Raw genomic sequence first — 16410 nt, forward strand, 5'->3', positions numbered from 1 at the left:
TCTTCACTAGTTAAAAGATAAACAGGGAGTACCATAAGCACTACCTACTTAGGTATATTCACTTGAAATTAAATTAGTAACATATCAAATTGCCACTGAACATGTCTATATGCAAAATAAAATGCAAAAAGGCAAAGCAATCACACAATCCAATTTATCTAACTCTGTTTTCAGTTGAAATCTGTTACTTGAATTGTCTAGAATGTCTAGTTGTCTAATATATTACACTTAACAAAGGGCTTTGGACAAAACAAATGCCAACCTATAAAGATCCTATTATGTGTCATCTCAATTTTCGGATTCTTAGAATTTGAAATGAAATTTTTATCAAAAAGGAGTTAAAAAAAAGGGGGGGGGGAATTCATTTACAAAAGAAATACAGTAATTTCCATAGCTTTTAACCAAAAACTTAAGGTAGAAGTCCATAATACATTTTTCTACACACAATGAACAGACTTATTGTAGGTAGGGCTGTGTCTCTTGAAGAAGATATAATTCCAAGGACACTTGTTAATTTTTTCCAAAGTTGATACAAAAGTTTTATTTCAAAAATGAAAAGGGTAATATATTATTTACAAAAGCCCACCTTAGTAAATCAGTGTTCATTGATTTTCATGTTCAGTCACAAAACATGTTAATCATTTTTTGTTTTGCTGAAAATTTTGTTCTTGAAATATATTTATCTTCCATGCAATCTAGGAAATTTTAGGGAAGGAAGTAGGATTATTTTGGGGACAGGACTTGCTAAATATCTAGGCAAGGCCACACTTGTAAATCTCAATCTAAAAAACAAGACTTGGAAAATCAGTTGAACACGTGGTAATAAAATGAGGATCAAAAACAATCGAAAATGAATAAGGAAATTTTGAGAAAAAAAAAAGACCAGAGATAGCATGGAAGTGGGCATCTGAAAATGGGGGAGGGTGTAGTCCCACCAAGGCTTCAAAGATGAGGATGAACTCCTGGAGTGAAAACTAGTTCTACCCATGGTAGGTAAGTTAATAATCTGTAATTTATAGTCTCAAGTGATATAGGGAACTGAGAAGGGACAAGTCATGACGACAGCTAGTCAGATTGGACTTTAGTCCAACCCTGGTCTTCTAGCCACACTGCACTTCACGTATTGCTTCTTAGGCCTTAAGGAAATCTGTTCTAAAATAACTGACAGCGGGAAGCCATTTTAGGCTTCTGAAAATTATACCAGCATTATGTTAGCAGTAGCACAGGTCCAGAAATCACAGTAAAGATTAGTAAATTTAGGTCTTGTAGGAAGCTTTGTGGTACTTTCTCTGTCCTAATGTAACGAAAGGAGGCTAGGGTGGCTATTTAGTCACCTGGTGGAGGTGGGGAGGCTAAACCAGGTTTTCAAAATGGTGTCTTAAGGTGTGCCCGTCAGGCAAGTGCCAGGGAATACAAGTGCATTCTAGTTTTAGGGAGGTGGCAGTGTGGGACGTTCCCAGGGGGATGGGCGGGTATCGAGGTGACTTGGGAGAGTGCGGTAATTAGCTGGCTGGACCCAGGTAACGTCCCTTGTGGTTCTCTTCCCCCATCCTTCAGAAACCTTTGTTCCCTGAAAACCTAGGGAAAATGAAGCTATGGTACAAAACGAAGCATTTAGAGGGGAAGGGGTATTTAGTTCAAGTCAGACAAGTCTTAAATCTCCGTGCTTCACTTTTCACACGGACCTGCTCCACCCTAGGAATTTGTGGGGTTAGTTTGTAACTTATGCGGGTTTAACTCGCAGAAACCCCGCGGGCCGTTCTTTGCCCCCTCCCGCGTTAATGCGCACGTATTTATGTAACAAAGGGAACAAAAAAAATGGAGACCACAATTTCGTGTAGGTTCTAAGGTCCCCAGGAGCCGGGAAAAGTGCATCTGAGGAGCTTCCCCGCTAGGAGGTCGAGGAGAGGGCGCGGCACCCTCCCACGCCACCCCGGAAGACCCGTAGCAGAACTAGGCCCTCCGCGCCCTCCCCCCAGCCCCCACCGCATTGCACCACCTGGGGTTTTCACGCCCTTGGAGCCCGGGAATCTGGGCCTCCGGGCATCGAAGACAAGCTTGGATTTCAGGGTCGGAGGGACCCCCTGCACGAAGGAGGAGCCCGCACTCTGCTCGCTCTCCCCCTCCTCCTCCCTCAGCTCCACAGCGGCAGCGACCGCCGCCACCCACGAGTCTTCAGCAGAACCCCCTCCTTCCAGCGCCCCTGCGGCCCTCTTCCTGCCACGTTGCGCAGGGGCGACGAGCCAGACACTGCGGCGCTGGGCTAAGACCCTACCACCGCGGGAGCCGCGGGGCAGGAGGGCCTCTCGCGGTCCCCGCCGACGAACGCAGTGGTTTCGCTCGCTCAAGTCGGAGCCAATAGCCGGCCAGGTTCCCATCTCCGAGATCCAATCAGACCCCACGGCCGCCCAGGCGGCGGGTAACCGAACTCTTTCGGAAAAGGGTGGAGACGCCCGAGACGCTGTCCAGGCCCACACTCTCCAGGCCCTCCCCCTCCGGGCCGCAGCGGGGCGGGAGAAGCGGGAGGCACCTTCTCATCTCCCTCTAGGTCGCCCTGCCCCCTCCCCGACCTACCTACCCCGCCCAAGGGGCAGTCCGATTGCCTAGGCAGCGGCGTACTCTCGAGGCCGTAATTGACAGGAGCTTCACTCCAACCAGCAAACGCCATTTGTGTTTTCACACGCGGCGGGAGGCGAGGCGCCCAATCAGCGAGAGGAGGCGGGCCAGAAGAGCTCCTCCCGCTGCGGGAGCCATGGCGGAGTTCTGGTCTTGCTTTATCTGCACTCTTCCGCTTCTCTTCCCCCCCCCCCCTCCGACCCCGCTCCGGCGCAGCGGACAGCCCCAGCCTTTCGGTTTCCGTAAAGCGAAACACTAAAGTTTCCACTTCCTATATTTTAGACGGCTTCAATCATTTCCCCCCCGTCAGCCGGCCAACCCTAAACCCCCCGAAGAGTTCCGCTCCCTACCTAGCAGCTGGCTTACTGACGAGCCGGTGCCCCCGCGCACAGCCTCTTCTGCTGGCGACCCCAGCGGCTCCTCCTGATTGGCGGTATTAAGACCAATGAGTGCGGAGCGCTGGGCGTGGAGGCCAATGGCGCGGCGGGAGGGGGCGTGTCCCGGGTGCCCCTGGCGCCAGTGCCGGGGATCCCCGTGCGGTCAGTGGCGTTTCCGCTCGGGCAGCGGGCTGAGTGAGCTGCTGCCGCCGCCGCCGCCGCCGCCGTCGCCGCCGTCGCTGCTGCCGCCGCCGCCACCGCTGGGGGAGGGGCGGCCGCCGCCCGCCAGCTTTTTCATAGACTCTCGCGCAGCAGCAGCAGCAGCAGCAGCAGCAGCAGAAACAGCAGCCGCCCCGCCAGTCCGCCCACACCCCCTCCCCTATTCCCCCCCTCCCCGCCCGCGCGCCCGCCCTCGGTTCGCTCCGCCTTTCTGCCCCCACCCCCACCCCCACCTCACAGGCTCGGGCCATCCCCGGCCAGGAAACACCGCGGCGCCGCGCTGGGCCTAGCTCGAGTCCTGCTCTCTCCCGGCAGTGCCGCACACCGCAGCCCGGGCCCGGGCCCGGGCCTCGCGCCTGGGAGGGACACAGGTAAGGGGTCTGATGAAGAGGTCTGCATCGCGTGGGGTCACCATCCCCTCCCCCATCCCCCGGGCCTGCCCTCCTCGGGGCTCGGGGCCTGAGCCGCGCGTCGCAGGAAGCCTCGGAGGATGCTTCCTTCCCTTGCCGCCCGCCACCCCCGCACCCCTTCCCCCCACAGTGCACCCCGGTCCTAGGATGCCTCCTGAGTCGGGTCGGGACCCTTTCCGCCCCTCCCCCACACCCCGCCCGGGGAGGGTCCGCGGGTCCCCGGCCCCGGGTCCCCGGAGCTTGCCCGGGCCTCGCTCCCCGCTGCCGGCCCCTGCGGGCCTCGCTGTGCTCCCCCGGCCCCGAGCGCGGGGCCCTTCCCTCGTCCGTGTGCGTGCTCCCTTTCCCGATGGCTGCTTCCTTTCCCACAGAGAAGCCTCTGGCTCCTGCAGGCCCTCTCGCCACCCCTCCCCCCCCGAGCACATTCCTGGACTTCCCGCGGCCTGCGCCTCGCATCTCCGAGCTGGGAGCCCTGGGCTGGGGTTTTGTAGGATTCCAGGCTGGAGCGCGGCCAGCTCGTGTCGTTTTTCCTGCCTTGGGCGTGGAGGGCCATCATTTTAGGGACGTTTTCCCTTTTCTTTGCTTTTTTTTTTTTTAAAAGACAGACTAATGTGTGATTTGGGAGTTCTTTTCCCGTGCTTTATGAAGGCGATGTGAAACGGGCGGTGCTCGGTGGTAGGAGAGGTCCGAGTCGGAAGGCTGGGAGAGGAGAGGGAAAGTTTCACTGTGGGAAAACCCCCTCGTATGCTAATCTCTTCTCGCTCCTCTGAGCGCCCGCTCTCCGGGGGAGATGGAGATGCTGCTCCTGCAGCCAGCCCTGCGGGTCTGGGGCGGGGGTGCGTGTTTGACCTGCATTTTCTGCTTTCTCATATTACTTGTGCAATGTGCTCGCTAATAACTCGTTTCTTGCCTAGAGCTCCGGGCCCCATTGGAGGGAGGGTTGCCTGTGTTTTAGTCCGTCTCTTCCTTTCTCACTTGGAATGGGTTCACAGGGCTGGGTGTCTCCCCAGCTTCTCCCTCAGTTTCTCTCCAGCGTTTAAGTGAAACAAGTTGTTTTTAATGACATCCAATTATGGGCAAGGTCACATTCACTCTTTGTCGCCAAAGCCCCATTCTTGTTTGTTGGGTCAATATTTCAGAAATTTGTCAATTGATTGAGAACCCAGATGCCAAGTTAAGTGGTAAGCGTCTTTGGTGAGAATTTTGATTCCAATAAATTGCCAAATTTTGTGATAATTAGTGTTTGCATGTCAGTAAAGGGAAGGTGCTAATTTTCCCCTCCCCCAAAAAAAATCGTGTGAAATTTGATCTTTTAAGAATGTAGTATGTAGTGGTAGATTCATAGGCTGGTGTTCTCGGGGATTAGAGAATTCAGGAATAATAATTTTTTAAATAAGGCTGTTCCAATTTTTTTTAGAAAATAGCTGCCTTCTAGGGTTCTGGCCCATTATGTGATTGAAGTGTTTAAGCTTTAGTCAGGCTGTCACTGTGGGCAGAAGAATGAATTATGATTTCCTTTTGTAGAACATGGCACTTGGACAACAAATACACAGGATTTTAACATGCTTGGGAAAATGTTTCTCTGAAAGGCAGTTTTATTCCAACACATTTTGTCTTTAAAAAATTGGGTTTGGGTAAATCTTGATTTTTCTAATAAAAACTAAAAGATGAAACCTTGGAATGGTTTCTGAGAATATCTTTCCAGTCAGCTTGGCAAGGAGCACTGATGGGTAGGAAAGTGTGTAAGGAGTGGGGGTGGGGTGAGGAGAGAAAAGGGTTGTTCCTTTGGGTTGGATCTCAGGGGTGAGTATACAAGGCAGCAGCAGCTGCTGGCTCTGGAGCTCTGGTTGCTACGTGAGAAGCTTGAGTAGTGCTGGCTGCTGTCTCTAGGGAAGGACAGCAGTGCAGCGTCCATTAATGCTGTTGGCTACAGGGAACTGAACTTAGGAGATGGCTGATTTCCTGAGAAGGAACCTTGGTTTCTTGGGAATTTTTATTATTAATCTGGTTTTCTTTTAAAAAAAAAATATATATATATATAGAGGTAGGAAAATTAACCATTTATCACTTCCGTTTATATCAGTAGTGGGGAAAAAATGAATTTTCTGGTATCCACAAGAACTATTTTAGAAGTTACTGAAAATCCCCAGTAGTTCATTTGTGCTTTTTTTTTTTTTTTTTTTTTTTTTTTTTTTTTTTTTTTTTTTTGAATCCCTGAGAAACTAGAGTAGGGAGAATCTGATATTCTTTTTTAAGGGGGGAGGGGGGACAGGAAAAACATATGTAGCCCCTTTTTCTAACTACACACATTATTTTCCTCCAGTCCTTCCAGTTAATCATACAAACACATCTTTTCCTTACTGTTTTGTCCTTTCCTTCCAATAATTAGTCAGTATTATCTTTACTGAATAAAATTTTTGCCCTGTAGAATTGATACAAGTATCATGCCATGGTATTGAGGGATTTTTCCGTTTGCAGAGTATAGAATACCTTACTAAACTAAACTTTGGAATTTTAAGAGGATAAACTAATAGAAATTATCTCTTTCCAAGTTGTGATTAATATTCCAAACACTTTTTTTTACTAAATTATTTACATAAACAAAATATAGATAAATATGTCTACTGGGGAATTTTGACTATAATTGTCTCATGGGGTATGATTAGTCTTCTGACTTTACAAGGGTGATAGTCCTTGAACATGATATACCTGGACCCATCTATGAAGGGATGGAGCTGACCAGAAAGGAAATGCAGAAAGTGTCTGTCTAGTACTGGACACCTAAGAAGACTGCATCACAGCAACTTATGCCCCTCCCCCCACAGCTTCTCTTCATCAGAAAGTTTTTCCTATTAGCAGAGCAGTCTGCTAAGTATGAGGGCACAGTTGGATGAGAACTACTATTCAAATGGACTGCAACCTACTACATAGAATAATTAGCAAAAGCTAAATTTGAATCTTTGCAAGGTTAAAGTTAGTGATGTTATAATCAAAACTTTTTTGGTTTAAATTTATGTGAACGTATTTCAGTCCCACAAGTATTTATGATGTATGGTGGTGACCCCAATGTTTATGGCAGGAAACCAAGATGAATGAAAATGAGTTTTTGCTGTTCACAAATGTGAATTGTGTTTTTTGCCAGCCAGCGGCCAAGCATCCAAGTAGACTAATGAGAGAAACTTTTAAAAGAATATTTTTAGATTCTTCTAGTACTTTAAACTGTAACTGTTGTTTAAAAAAAATACTTTGTAATGTAAAAGATGACATCAAATAAATATGATTTTTCACTTGTATTGGCCTGTTGTTTGAACCATACTGTAACTTAAGATAAAAGATTTTTAGAAATAAGTTTAAATAAAGAGGGTCTATTAATCTTCATATATATAATATATCCTGTTTAAAAAAGTAAACCTACTTATAGCCATATATATTCACCTTACATCCACTATTGACAGTTAAAGTGTTAGTTCCATGTTGCTATAAGTAATATACTCCTTTTAGAGAAATAAGTAGCCTTTGCGAAAAATAACCAAAGTAATACTTAGAGAATACTGTTTCCACATTGTCATCCCATTTGCATTAGAAGTAATTTATGAAACATTAGGTCACAAATTATCGACCATCAGAGGTCACTGGAAATATCTGTGTAGAAAGATCATGAACAGAATACATTTTCCCCATAAATTAGGTTTCAAGTCCGGTGGCTCTCCACTTAATTTGATACTGGAGCTCTCCCTATAGCAGTTTAATTTTTTTTAGTGGTAATTTTTGGATGTTAGTAACTGAAACTTTATTGCTAGATTTATCCTTCTAGCAAAGAATTTGTTTTTTTTAGTAGCCATTGAGTAATGGCTTTGATTCGGAAACTTGATAAAGAAGAATATAAACTTCATAATAAAGCTTATTGTCTTTAGGGATTTAGTAAAAAAAAATGAAACACTCTATTACTTGAAGATGATTGCCCCTTACAAATAAATATATTTTTTATGTTAGAAGGTTTAGATGGCATTCTTCAGTTGAGAGAATTCTATATCATGAGGTAAAATGACTTTCAAAGTTTATTTAGTGTTGAATTCAGTCTTAGTTTATTCTCTTTTCCTTTAAGGGGACTTACATGACATAGGGAGGTTAATGTTAGAGAGGAAAGAAAATGTATGTGCTTTGTATAGGACAGTTAACATCTATTGCCTATAAACAGTTTTTCCAATCACTTATTCTTATAAAAACTATTTTTAAAAATTCTGAACCAGATGTACCTTCTGACAAGAGCTTTAAATTATTTTCAACAAACTCAGTTTTGGCTAAACTTCAGTCAGTTAGTCATTGAAAAGGGAATTTGTAATCTCACCTTGTCCACTCAGTTTTTCCCTCTTTGGTTTGGGTTTCAGAAAACCTGCTTGACTTAAGATTTCATTCACTGTCTTTGGTATGTAGGTAAGTAGTTCTTTCTTCTAATAGGAAAAATACAGTGATGTTAGATCATAGTAAAATTCTTGAATTATTAGTTTCCCAGATGCCTAAAACTAACTTTTTAAAAAGTGTGTTTTTTGTTTTTAAAATTTGTGGGGGGGGGGGGGGTAATTGGGGTTAAGGGAGTGGCCCAGGATCACACAGTTAGGAATCATTAAGTGTTTGAGGTAGAATTTGAACTCAGGTTCTCCTGACTTGAAGGCTGGAGCCCTACCAATTGTACCATCTAGTTGCCCCTAAAACTAATCTTTTTGCCTAATTTGCCACCCCCCACTCCCAATCAAATTCAAAGAGAGCAGGAGTCTTGGTAAAATACCAGAGGTAGAATAAATGGAATCTATTCCTTGGTCTTTTCATTACACACATTGTGCCCAACCTATTGTTTGTCATTTGTGCCTAAACTTCAAGGCACAAAATTATAAAAGACTTAGATTTAGCTGAGAGGCCAATTTTTGATCAATTCTACTAACAATTCCACTTCCACCTCCATACTAGGAGATGGTGGGTATCTCTAACTTTTGGCCTGCTGTGTGTGGAAACATAAAACAGGAAAGAGATTCAGACACCACGAGAGGAACCAAAGATCACTACAGCAGGGTTTGCTGAAAGTAGAATAGGAGGATTTTTGTTTTAAACTGCCAGCTGCTGATGTCAGACTAACTCCCTTATTATGCTTCCAGTAGGCCTGTCAATATGGCCAAACAGCTAGATAAGTGCAGGGCTGGACAAAGGGCTCTTTGCACAGCAGGGAGGTGATGCTGATGGAGGAGGGGCAGCAGGAGGAGGTTCTTTTCCCTGGGAGATTATTCAGCTTGGCATACAATTAAAGAAATCATTTGCAGTTTCCTACTTGAGCATTGAATTTGTGCCAACTGTGTACTATTAACCCCAAAATTGTCTTGTAGCATGTGGCAAAATGATAATTTTCTGTCCAGGGAAAAAATTAAAACTAAAAGTCTGCTACAAATTTAGGAAATCAAATCCCACCTTTCACTCCCACTAAATGTATATCAATACTGAATATGGTTGTTCTATGGCAATTCTCCCCTGAATTCTCATTAGGAAATGGAAAGAAATACTGTGTCTAAATGAAACTCCTGGGAAATTTAGAGACATACAATGTCATTATTTTGGTTGGGCTTGGACCAGAACATGTAGGCTAACTTGTTTCCCTTTGTGAAAAGGTTACATATTGTTAGGTTCCAATTTTTACTTTAAATCATTGAACTGAACATCTTCCAACATTTCAGTGTTGAGTCACTGAGAAGACTAGTTATTGTTTCACCTTCCATGACTGCTTTCCTAGAGAAGATTACTCATCCATTTTTTATTTATTTATTTATTTTTTAGGTAAGGCCCAGCCCTGTTTGGCTTGTTAGATCTTAGCCTTTAGTTGAAAGTAGTATAGTTGCATCCAGCTTATCACAATACAAAGAATCATGGGATTGGAAGAGATCTGGTCCATTACTAGACTTTTTAAGCAAGAGTATACCTAAATCATCCCTGGTGTTCCTAAGATTTGTGACCCAAATTTTTCTTCCTCTCTTACTTTTCCCCTCCCCAAGACAACAAGCAGTCTTATGTAGGTTAAATATGTACAATTCTTTTCAGCATATTTTTATATTTGTCATGTTGTATGAGAAAAAGCAGACCAAAAGGGAAAAAACCATGAGAAAGGAAAAAAACAAACAAAAATTGAAAATACTATATACTTCTATCGATATTCCATTTCCATAGTTTTCTCATGGGGGGCAGTTTCTATCCCAAGTCTATTGGAATTGCCTTGAATCACCTCATTGTTGAGAAGAATAAATCCATCTCAGTTGATCATCACGTTATTTTGTAACTGTATGTTCTCTTGGTTCTACTCACTTTACTCAGCATCAGTTCATGCAAGTCTTCATCAGCCTTCTAATTTTTCTTTGAAAAGAACAATATTCAGTTACCTTCATGTGTCTTAACTTATTCAGCCATTTCCCAACTGATGGGCATCCACTCGGTTTCTAGTTACTTATCCATACAAAAAGGACTGCTACAAATGTTTTTGTATTTGTGAGTCCTTTTCCCTTTTTTATGATTTCTTTGGGATACAGACCTAGTAATGATACTACTGGATCAAAGGGTATGTACAGGTTTGATAGCCCTTTGGGCATCCCCTTCAAAATTTATCATTATCTTTTCCTGTCATCTTAGCCAATTTGAGAGCTTATGTCGTACTTCAGAGTTGTATTAATTTGCATTTCTCTAATCATTAATGATTAAGAGCGTTTTTGGTTTTTTTTGTTTGTTTGTTTTTTGTTTTTTGCTTGTTTTTTTGGCCAGGCAATTGGAGTTGTTGACTTGCTCAGGATTACAGCTGAGAAGTGTTAGGTTTTTTAACTCAGGTCCTTCTGATTTCAGGATCAGTGCTCTAGAGATTCATTTTGCCATCTTGCTGCTGTAAAAACTGTTTCCCAGCTTTCTGCCTGATTTTGTTTGTACCAAAACTTTTTAATTTAATATACTCAAAATTATCCATTTTGTATTTCAAAATGTTCTCTAGTTCTTTGGCCATAAATTCTAAACAGATTTCCTTGGTTTCCTATAGTATCACCATTTATGTCTAAATCGTGAACTATTTCAACCTTTTTTTGGTATAGGGTATGAAATGTTGATCAGTGCTAGTTTCTGCCATACTATTTTCCAAGTATTTTTAACAAATAATGAGTTCTTATTCTGGAAGTGAAGTCTTTGGGTTTATCAAACACTAGATTACTATGGTCGTTGATTAATGTCTTGTGTACCTCACCTATTCCACTTATCTTCTACTGTATATCTTAGCCAGTACCAAATGGTTTTAATGACTGCCACTTGATAATATAATTTTAGGTCTGGTAATGGCAAGGGTGTCTTTTATGTTGCTTATCTTTCTAAAGGATTCTTTTTGTAAAATGACTAACCATAAAGTTTAAATGGTAAACTCCCCAAACTCATTTCTGTATAATAAATGCATTTATTTTTTCCAAGAATCTGACACTTGGGTAAATTTAGGTACACTTATATAACAATTTAATTTATGCCATTAAACTAGTTTTAAAATAAGTTATTCAGTCTTTCTACTTTCCAGCTAAGCTTTATCAGCGTTAAGTGAGTGAAATTATTTTTGTTTTATTATCCTGAACTTGTAGCTATCTGCAAAAAAAAAAAAAAAAAAAGTGTTAAATAAAGGTATTCTGACTTAATGGTCTGAGCAAAAGATTGTCTGCTGTTAATGTTATGTTGTGGTAGTGAGTAAATTGCTTAGGCTTTTTGTGGTATTCTCTCACATGTAATGATGTTTACATTTTATGTGTATGTGTAGAGAAATTAGGAGAATAGTACTATATTAATGCTAATCACAAAACTGCATTTGTATTTTGACTAGAATATGAAGATCTGAGGTTCTAATATTCCCATATACTGCTGTAAGTTAAGTAACTCCTCCATTTTTTCCATCATTAAAAAGGAGATAGCATTTCTTTTTCCATATAATTTTGTAAAGGAAATGCAATGAGCCATATTTATATTACTACAGAAATTTCAGTGTAGTTTCATTCATAGGCTTTTCACATAGATGAGATAACTTTGGATATCTCGTGCTCCATTCTATATCATCTAAATAGGATGATCCTTAAACTATTCTGGATGGTGAAGTGAAAAAGAGCACTGGGCCTAGAGTCTAGAAAACAACCTGAGTTCAAATCTGACTTCAAACACTAGCTACATGGCCCTGGACAAATCACTTAAATTTCTGTCTGCCTTTCTGTAAAATGAGCTGGAGAGGAAATTCAAACTATTCCAGTATCTTTGTTAAATTTAAAAAAAAAAACCCAAAAGGGGTCACCAAGAGTTGGATACAATTGAACAACTAAACCATTCTGACTGGTCATCACTCCTGACTTGAGCAAAAATCTACATCCTTAAACTGCTAGAGAAGAACTGTGCTTCTTCATAGTAATTACTGGGAGCTATTGTTGTCTGACCTTTGCCTATAGAGTCTTGGAAAAGTTCTTAGAAGAGACTAGAATTGACATTATCTGTACCGTTAAGGGCTATAATAACTGGAAGGACTGAGATTCCCTTCCCAACTACTTTTTGTTTGATAGTTTGTTTTTAACTTTCAAAGCCTCTGCTGAGTATATATATGAGTTAATCAACAACCTTTGCTGTAGGCAACGAATTCTAAAATTAAGGTGGATCAGTGAACACCACCCTCTTTTCCTTTGCAGCCTTTCCACCAAGAAATACTGCTAACAATAAAAAGAGAAATTATTTTTAAAAAGAGAGAGAGAGGAAAATTAGAGAGGCTAGTAAATATGTTAATCGTGGTTAAATGAATGTATGTTTATCATTCATTTCATATATTCAAGATCATGATTATATGCCAGAATATTGTTAGTATTATTATTGAAAAAACTCCTGTAGATTGTAGATCATGCTTTGGATTTTTATAAGTATTTTGCTTACTTTGCATAAGCTCCCTTACATTCAGAATAAGTTTTCTTATGCCATTACCTATATTTCTGTATATTTTGTTTTAACACAATTGAGATGAAATTAGCTGATCATTTTTATTTATTTATTTAGCCAAAAGGTAGGTTTATTTAGAAGGCTACAGACAAAATAAGAGGTAAAATAGACACCAGGAGTAGCATGCCTGGAATAGAGTTGGAAGAATAAGGTTACCAAGGAAAGAAAAGGAGTTTGGAAAAATCCATTAAAGGAATATACCTTGAGGCCTGGGTATGCCATTGAGAGAAATTTAGCAGACTAATCAGAGTTAGCTATCAATAAGGAGAAAGATGCCATCATTATTATTTATTTGAAGGTAATTATTCTTAAACCTTTCTTCTGGACCCTCTTAAGTTGTCCACCGTCTCATTTCATTTGGCTCTCCTCCCTTCTCTCAGAATCTCTTCTTTTTCCTCTCTCCTTTGACAACTATCCATTCCTTCCAGTTCCTTCGTATTATTATTAAGCTAGATTTGAGTTGAAGGCTATGCAATCAAATCCTGGCTCTGTGAACTAAATTAGTGCTTGTGTAATCTTGGATAAGTCACTTAACCTCCATGAGACTCTATTACTTAATCTGGAAAAATGAGGGGATTGGACAAAATAACCTGGGAGTAAGGACACGGACAGAAGTTTCTTCCAACTCTAGCTTTACAAAGAGCTTGTCTTCAGCAGGGAGTAGTATATGATTGTCATTAGTGTTCCCTCATTTCAGTCTGACTCTCCCTCTTGGGATTTTCTTTGTAAAGATACTGGAGTAGTTTGCTATTTCTTTATGCAACTCATCTTACAGAGGAAGAAGATGGAACACAGGCAGGGTTAAGTGACTTTGCTAGGAACACACAGCTAGGATGTATCTAGTGAAGTCCAGATTTGAACTCAGGAAGATGAGCCTTCTTGGCATCAGGCCATGTACTCTCACTGTGGTGTCCCCTATCTGCCCAATACAAAAATTACTTATTGGAAATAATGCTGTAGGTAAGCTAATATCAGCATTTAAATTATCATTATGGCCTGTTCAGTTTATAATTTATGTCCTAGAGATCTATTCTTTTATGCTTTTACTTCCCTAGATATTCTTCGTCTTGTATTTGAATGAATTTGAAAAGGTGCTCTACGTTGTGCTTTCTGATTCCTTTGTTGAAAAAGTTTGTCTTTTCCAAAACCTTCCCCACCGATTTGTGCTCTGAGATAGCTAACTTGACATATACATGTGCATGCATACATATATATATATATATATATATATATATATATATATATATGTAATAATAATCAACCATTTCAACAGTCTTAGGAACCTATGAAGATTTTACTAAAAAGAAAAAACCTGAGAAAGACCTATTAATAGTTAAAGTAGTCTTCTTTTCTATCCTCTCTATTTTACAGCAACAATTCACTTGAAATTTCTTTAAGGAAAAGTGAGGATTTTAGTGTGATTTAAGTTTGTTTCTCAAGTCTAATTGTGTCAGGGTAGAATCTGAAGTCACTAAATCAACGAGATAGAATAAAGGAATAATTTTAAGGAATATTTTTACACTGAATTGTTCTGTGGTTTTCTAAATGTTTTTGGTTTGTACAATTCATTACAATACTCTAGTAATACAATACATTAGTCATTTCATGACGAGAGCCTAAAGAACAACATTCAACTGCTTTTTTAAAAATAGCCAATCTAAAATAAATGTAGAAAATTCTTTTGTTGTTCTGATCCTGAAAGTTTTTTTTTCCTCAGAGTTGTTGGTAGAGGAGAGGTAGAATGAAGCAAAACTAGAATTAGTGCTAATTTTAGAGCTTTCTAGAAAATATTGATGAATCTAAAGGTTTTTACTTCTGTTTACAGATTTATATACCTGTTTTGTTAGTTTGGTTGGTGGAAAAGTACTTAAAAAAATTTTAAATGTAATTATATTAGTTATAGAAACATTTTACCTGATTATCCTACTGTCTTAATAGTTCATAAAACTATTGGTGAAGAGGAAACAGAACAGTGCTTGTCCCAAGGCTAATTTGCTATAAGGGATGTCAGCTCAAGTTGACCTGGCTCAAATGCTTTTTCACCCTCTCCTTCAGTAATTAGCTCCAAACCACTAAAGGGTATTGCTAGGAGCAGGGTATAAAGGCAGAGATGTATAAATAAATGCATTTGTGAGTCACCTGAGACAGAAGACTGGCTGCATCAACTTCAATATAGTTTGAGAAAATCAAAGTTGCCATTAAGTTATCTGCTTTTATCTTTAAAAATTATTAAGGAAAACTACAATATGCTTGCAGAATAGAATCAGTCTTTCTAAAACACAAATAGAAGTATTAATCACTTTATGAAATGGGTATATATGACCTCAGTAAAGTCATCTTTTCTAGTGGGCAGTTTTATCATTTTTCAAAGTAAGAATTGGTCCTTGTAAAGTCTAAAATTATGTAGCTTTGTGAAGTTCCTTACATCTTTTTTTTTTTCCTGACTGAAATTTAAAAAGAAAAAAAAAAAGCATTCCTGTTACAAGAAATTTTCTACCTAACTCCACTGAAAACTTTCTGTGAAAGGGGGGAGTAGGGTATTAAGGTAATCTCCATAACAAGCAAGTTTGGTATTTTCTGCTGAGAGTATTACCCTCCTTGACATTTTTTCCCCCTCTTCTAGCAGCTTTTTATTTACAAAATTTTCTTAACTCTGGGATCTCCTATTATGAAGTTAGTGAATGCTCTTTCTGGTCCCTTAGGTTTCATTTCCATTTCTTAGACAGCAGTGAATTTGTAAGGTTTGCCATGCTCTCTCAATAATCCCATAAGGTGGTAAAAGTATTTTTCCATTTTGTAATTGAAAAAATTTAAACTCTTTCAGGTTATGCTTACCCCATCATTGCACAGCTAGGAAGCATTTCAGGCAGGATAAAATCCATGTCTTCTGACTCGAATCAAGGACTTTCTCCACTATACCTTAATCTATTGGTAACTCCTTTAACTTGTCAATCAGTGTGGATTTGATTTGTCGCTATTTCAAAAAGTTTGATTTCAATCACCCATCCCAAATATATTCTTACTCATACGGATGAGTGTTCACAGACCCATAATATAGTTTTCATTTGTAAAAGGTAACATTTTCAGGCCATAGATAGATGATTTTAAAACCATTCCTCTGTCTCCAAAGAAAAAAGATGTTACTTTTCAATCTAAGTCCTTAAATTGACTAAGTGGAATGACTATTAAAAACAAACAAAATATTTCTTGAGTGGTTCACTGTAATGCTAAAAATTATTATGATTCTTTGGAAAGATGACTATCAACGGCATGTTTTCTTTCAACAGTTAATTGTTTCTTTGGTTATTGTAAATACTGACAAGAAAAAGAAGTTATGGTAAATTTGATCTGTTGTGACTGGTTTTTAAAACTTGATTTAACAAATTATATAAATATTTCTTAAAATCCAGATTCCAAGATGCCTTTGAAGTTTTAATATCTTAAATAAAAAAATCTTTAAAATCACTAAATTCTAAGCAGCAAATTATAGAAGATGAATGAGAGCTCCCATTAGCATTTCCATAAGTTCAAATTCTAGGCAATCATTTTAATTTGTGTTTTGGCCCAAATGTAGACTTCCTTCCTCTAATGAAAAGAAATATTATGCAGCTACACACTGAAAAAAATAGCACTGCTTATATATTGAGTACATGTTTTAATTAAGTCAAATTGGAGGAAAAGTGTTGTAACCTCTATTTAAAATGGTATGCTCTCTTGGACAGTTAGGTAGAAAGTAGATAGAGTGTTGGACTTGGAATTTGAAGGCTCTAAAG

General features: G+C 40.1%; 2 protein-coding genes across 9 annotated transcripts in view; both read left to right on the forward strand.

Annotated features, from left to right (window-relative positions):
- Positions 1-2411: 2411 nt before the first annotated feature.
- LOC116421772 (WAS/WASL-interacting protein family member 3-like) lies at positions 2412-3505 on the forward strand. The gene has a single exon (XM_031954586.1). The coding sequence runs from the start codon at positions 3062-3064 to the stop codon at positions 3500-3502; it is 441 nt and encodes a 146-aa protein (XP_031810446.1). The 5' UTR covers positions 2412-3061; the 3' UTR covers positions 3503-3505.
- Positions 3501-16410, forward strand: part of SETD5 (SET domain containing 5) — a 71815-nt gene continuing 58905 nt past the window's right edge. For 7 of the 8 annotated variants that reach the window (XM_031954524.1, XM_031954559.1, XM_031954543.1 and 4 more), the window contains exon 1: positions 3502-3583. The gene's annotated coding sequence lies outside the window, so the exon portion shown is untranslated. Of the gene's footprint in view, positions 3584-16410 lie in introns of all 8 variants that reach the window. The other variant, XM_031954534.1, reaches the window with a different exon arrangement.

The sequence above is a fragment of the Sarcophilus harrisii genome, chromosome 1 (genome assembly GCF_902635505.1).
Source record: "Sarcophilus harrisii chromosome 1, mSarHar1.11, whole genome shotgun sequence".
In the NCBI taxonomy this organism is placed as follows: domain Eukaryota; kingdom Metazoa; phylum Chordata; class Mammalia; order Dasyuromorphia; family Dasyuridae; genus Sarcophilus; species Sarcophilus harrisii.

Bases quoted from the DNA above. Each gene is read 5' to 3' on its own strand.
- LOC116421772 (XM_031954586.1), top strand. From the start codon at position 3,062: ATGAGTGCGGAGCGCTGGGCGTGGAGGCCAATGGCGCGGCGGGAGGGG.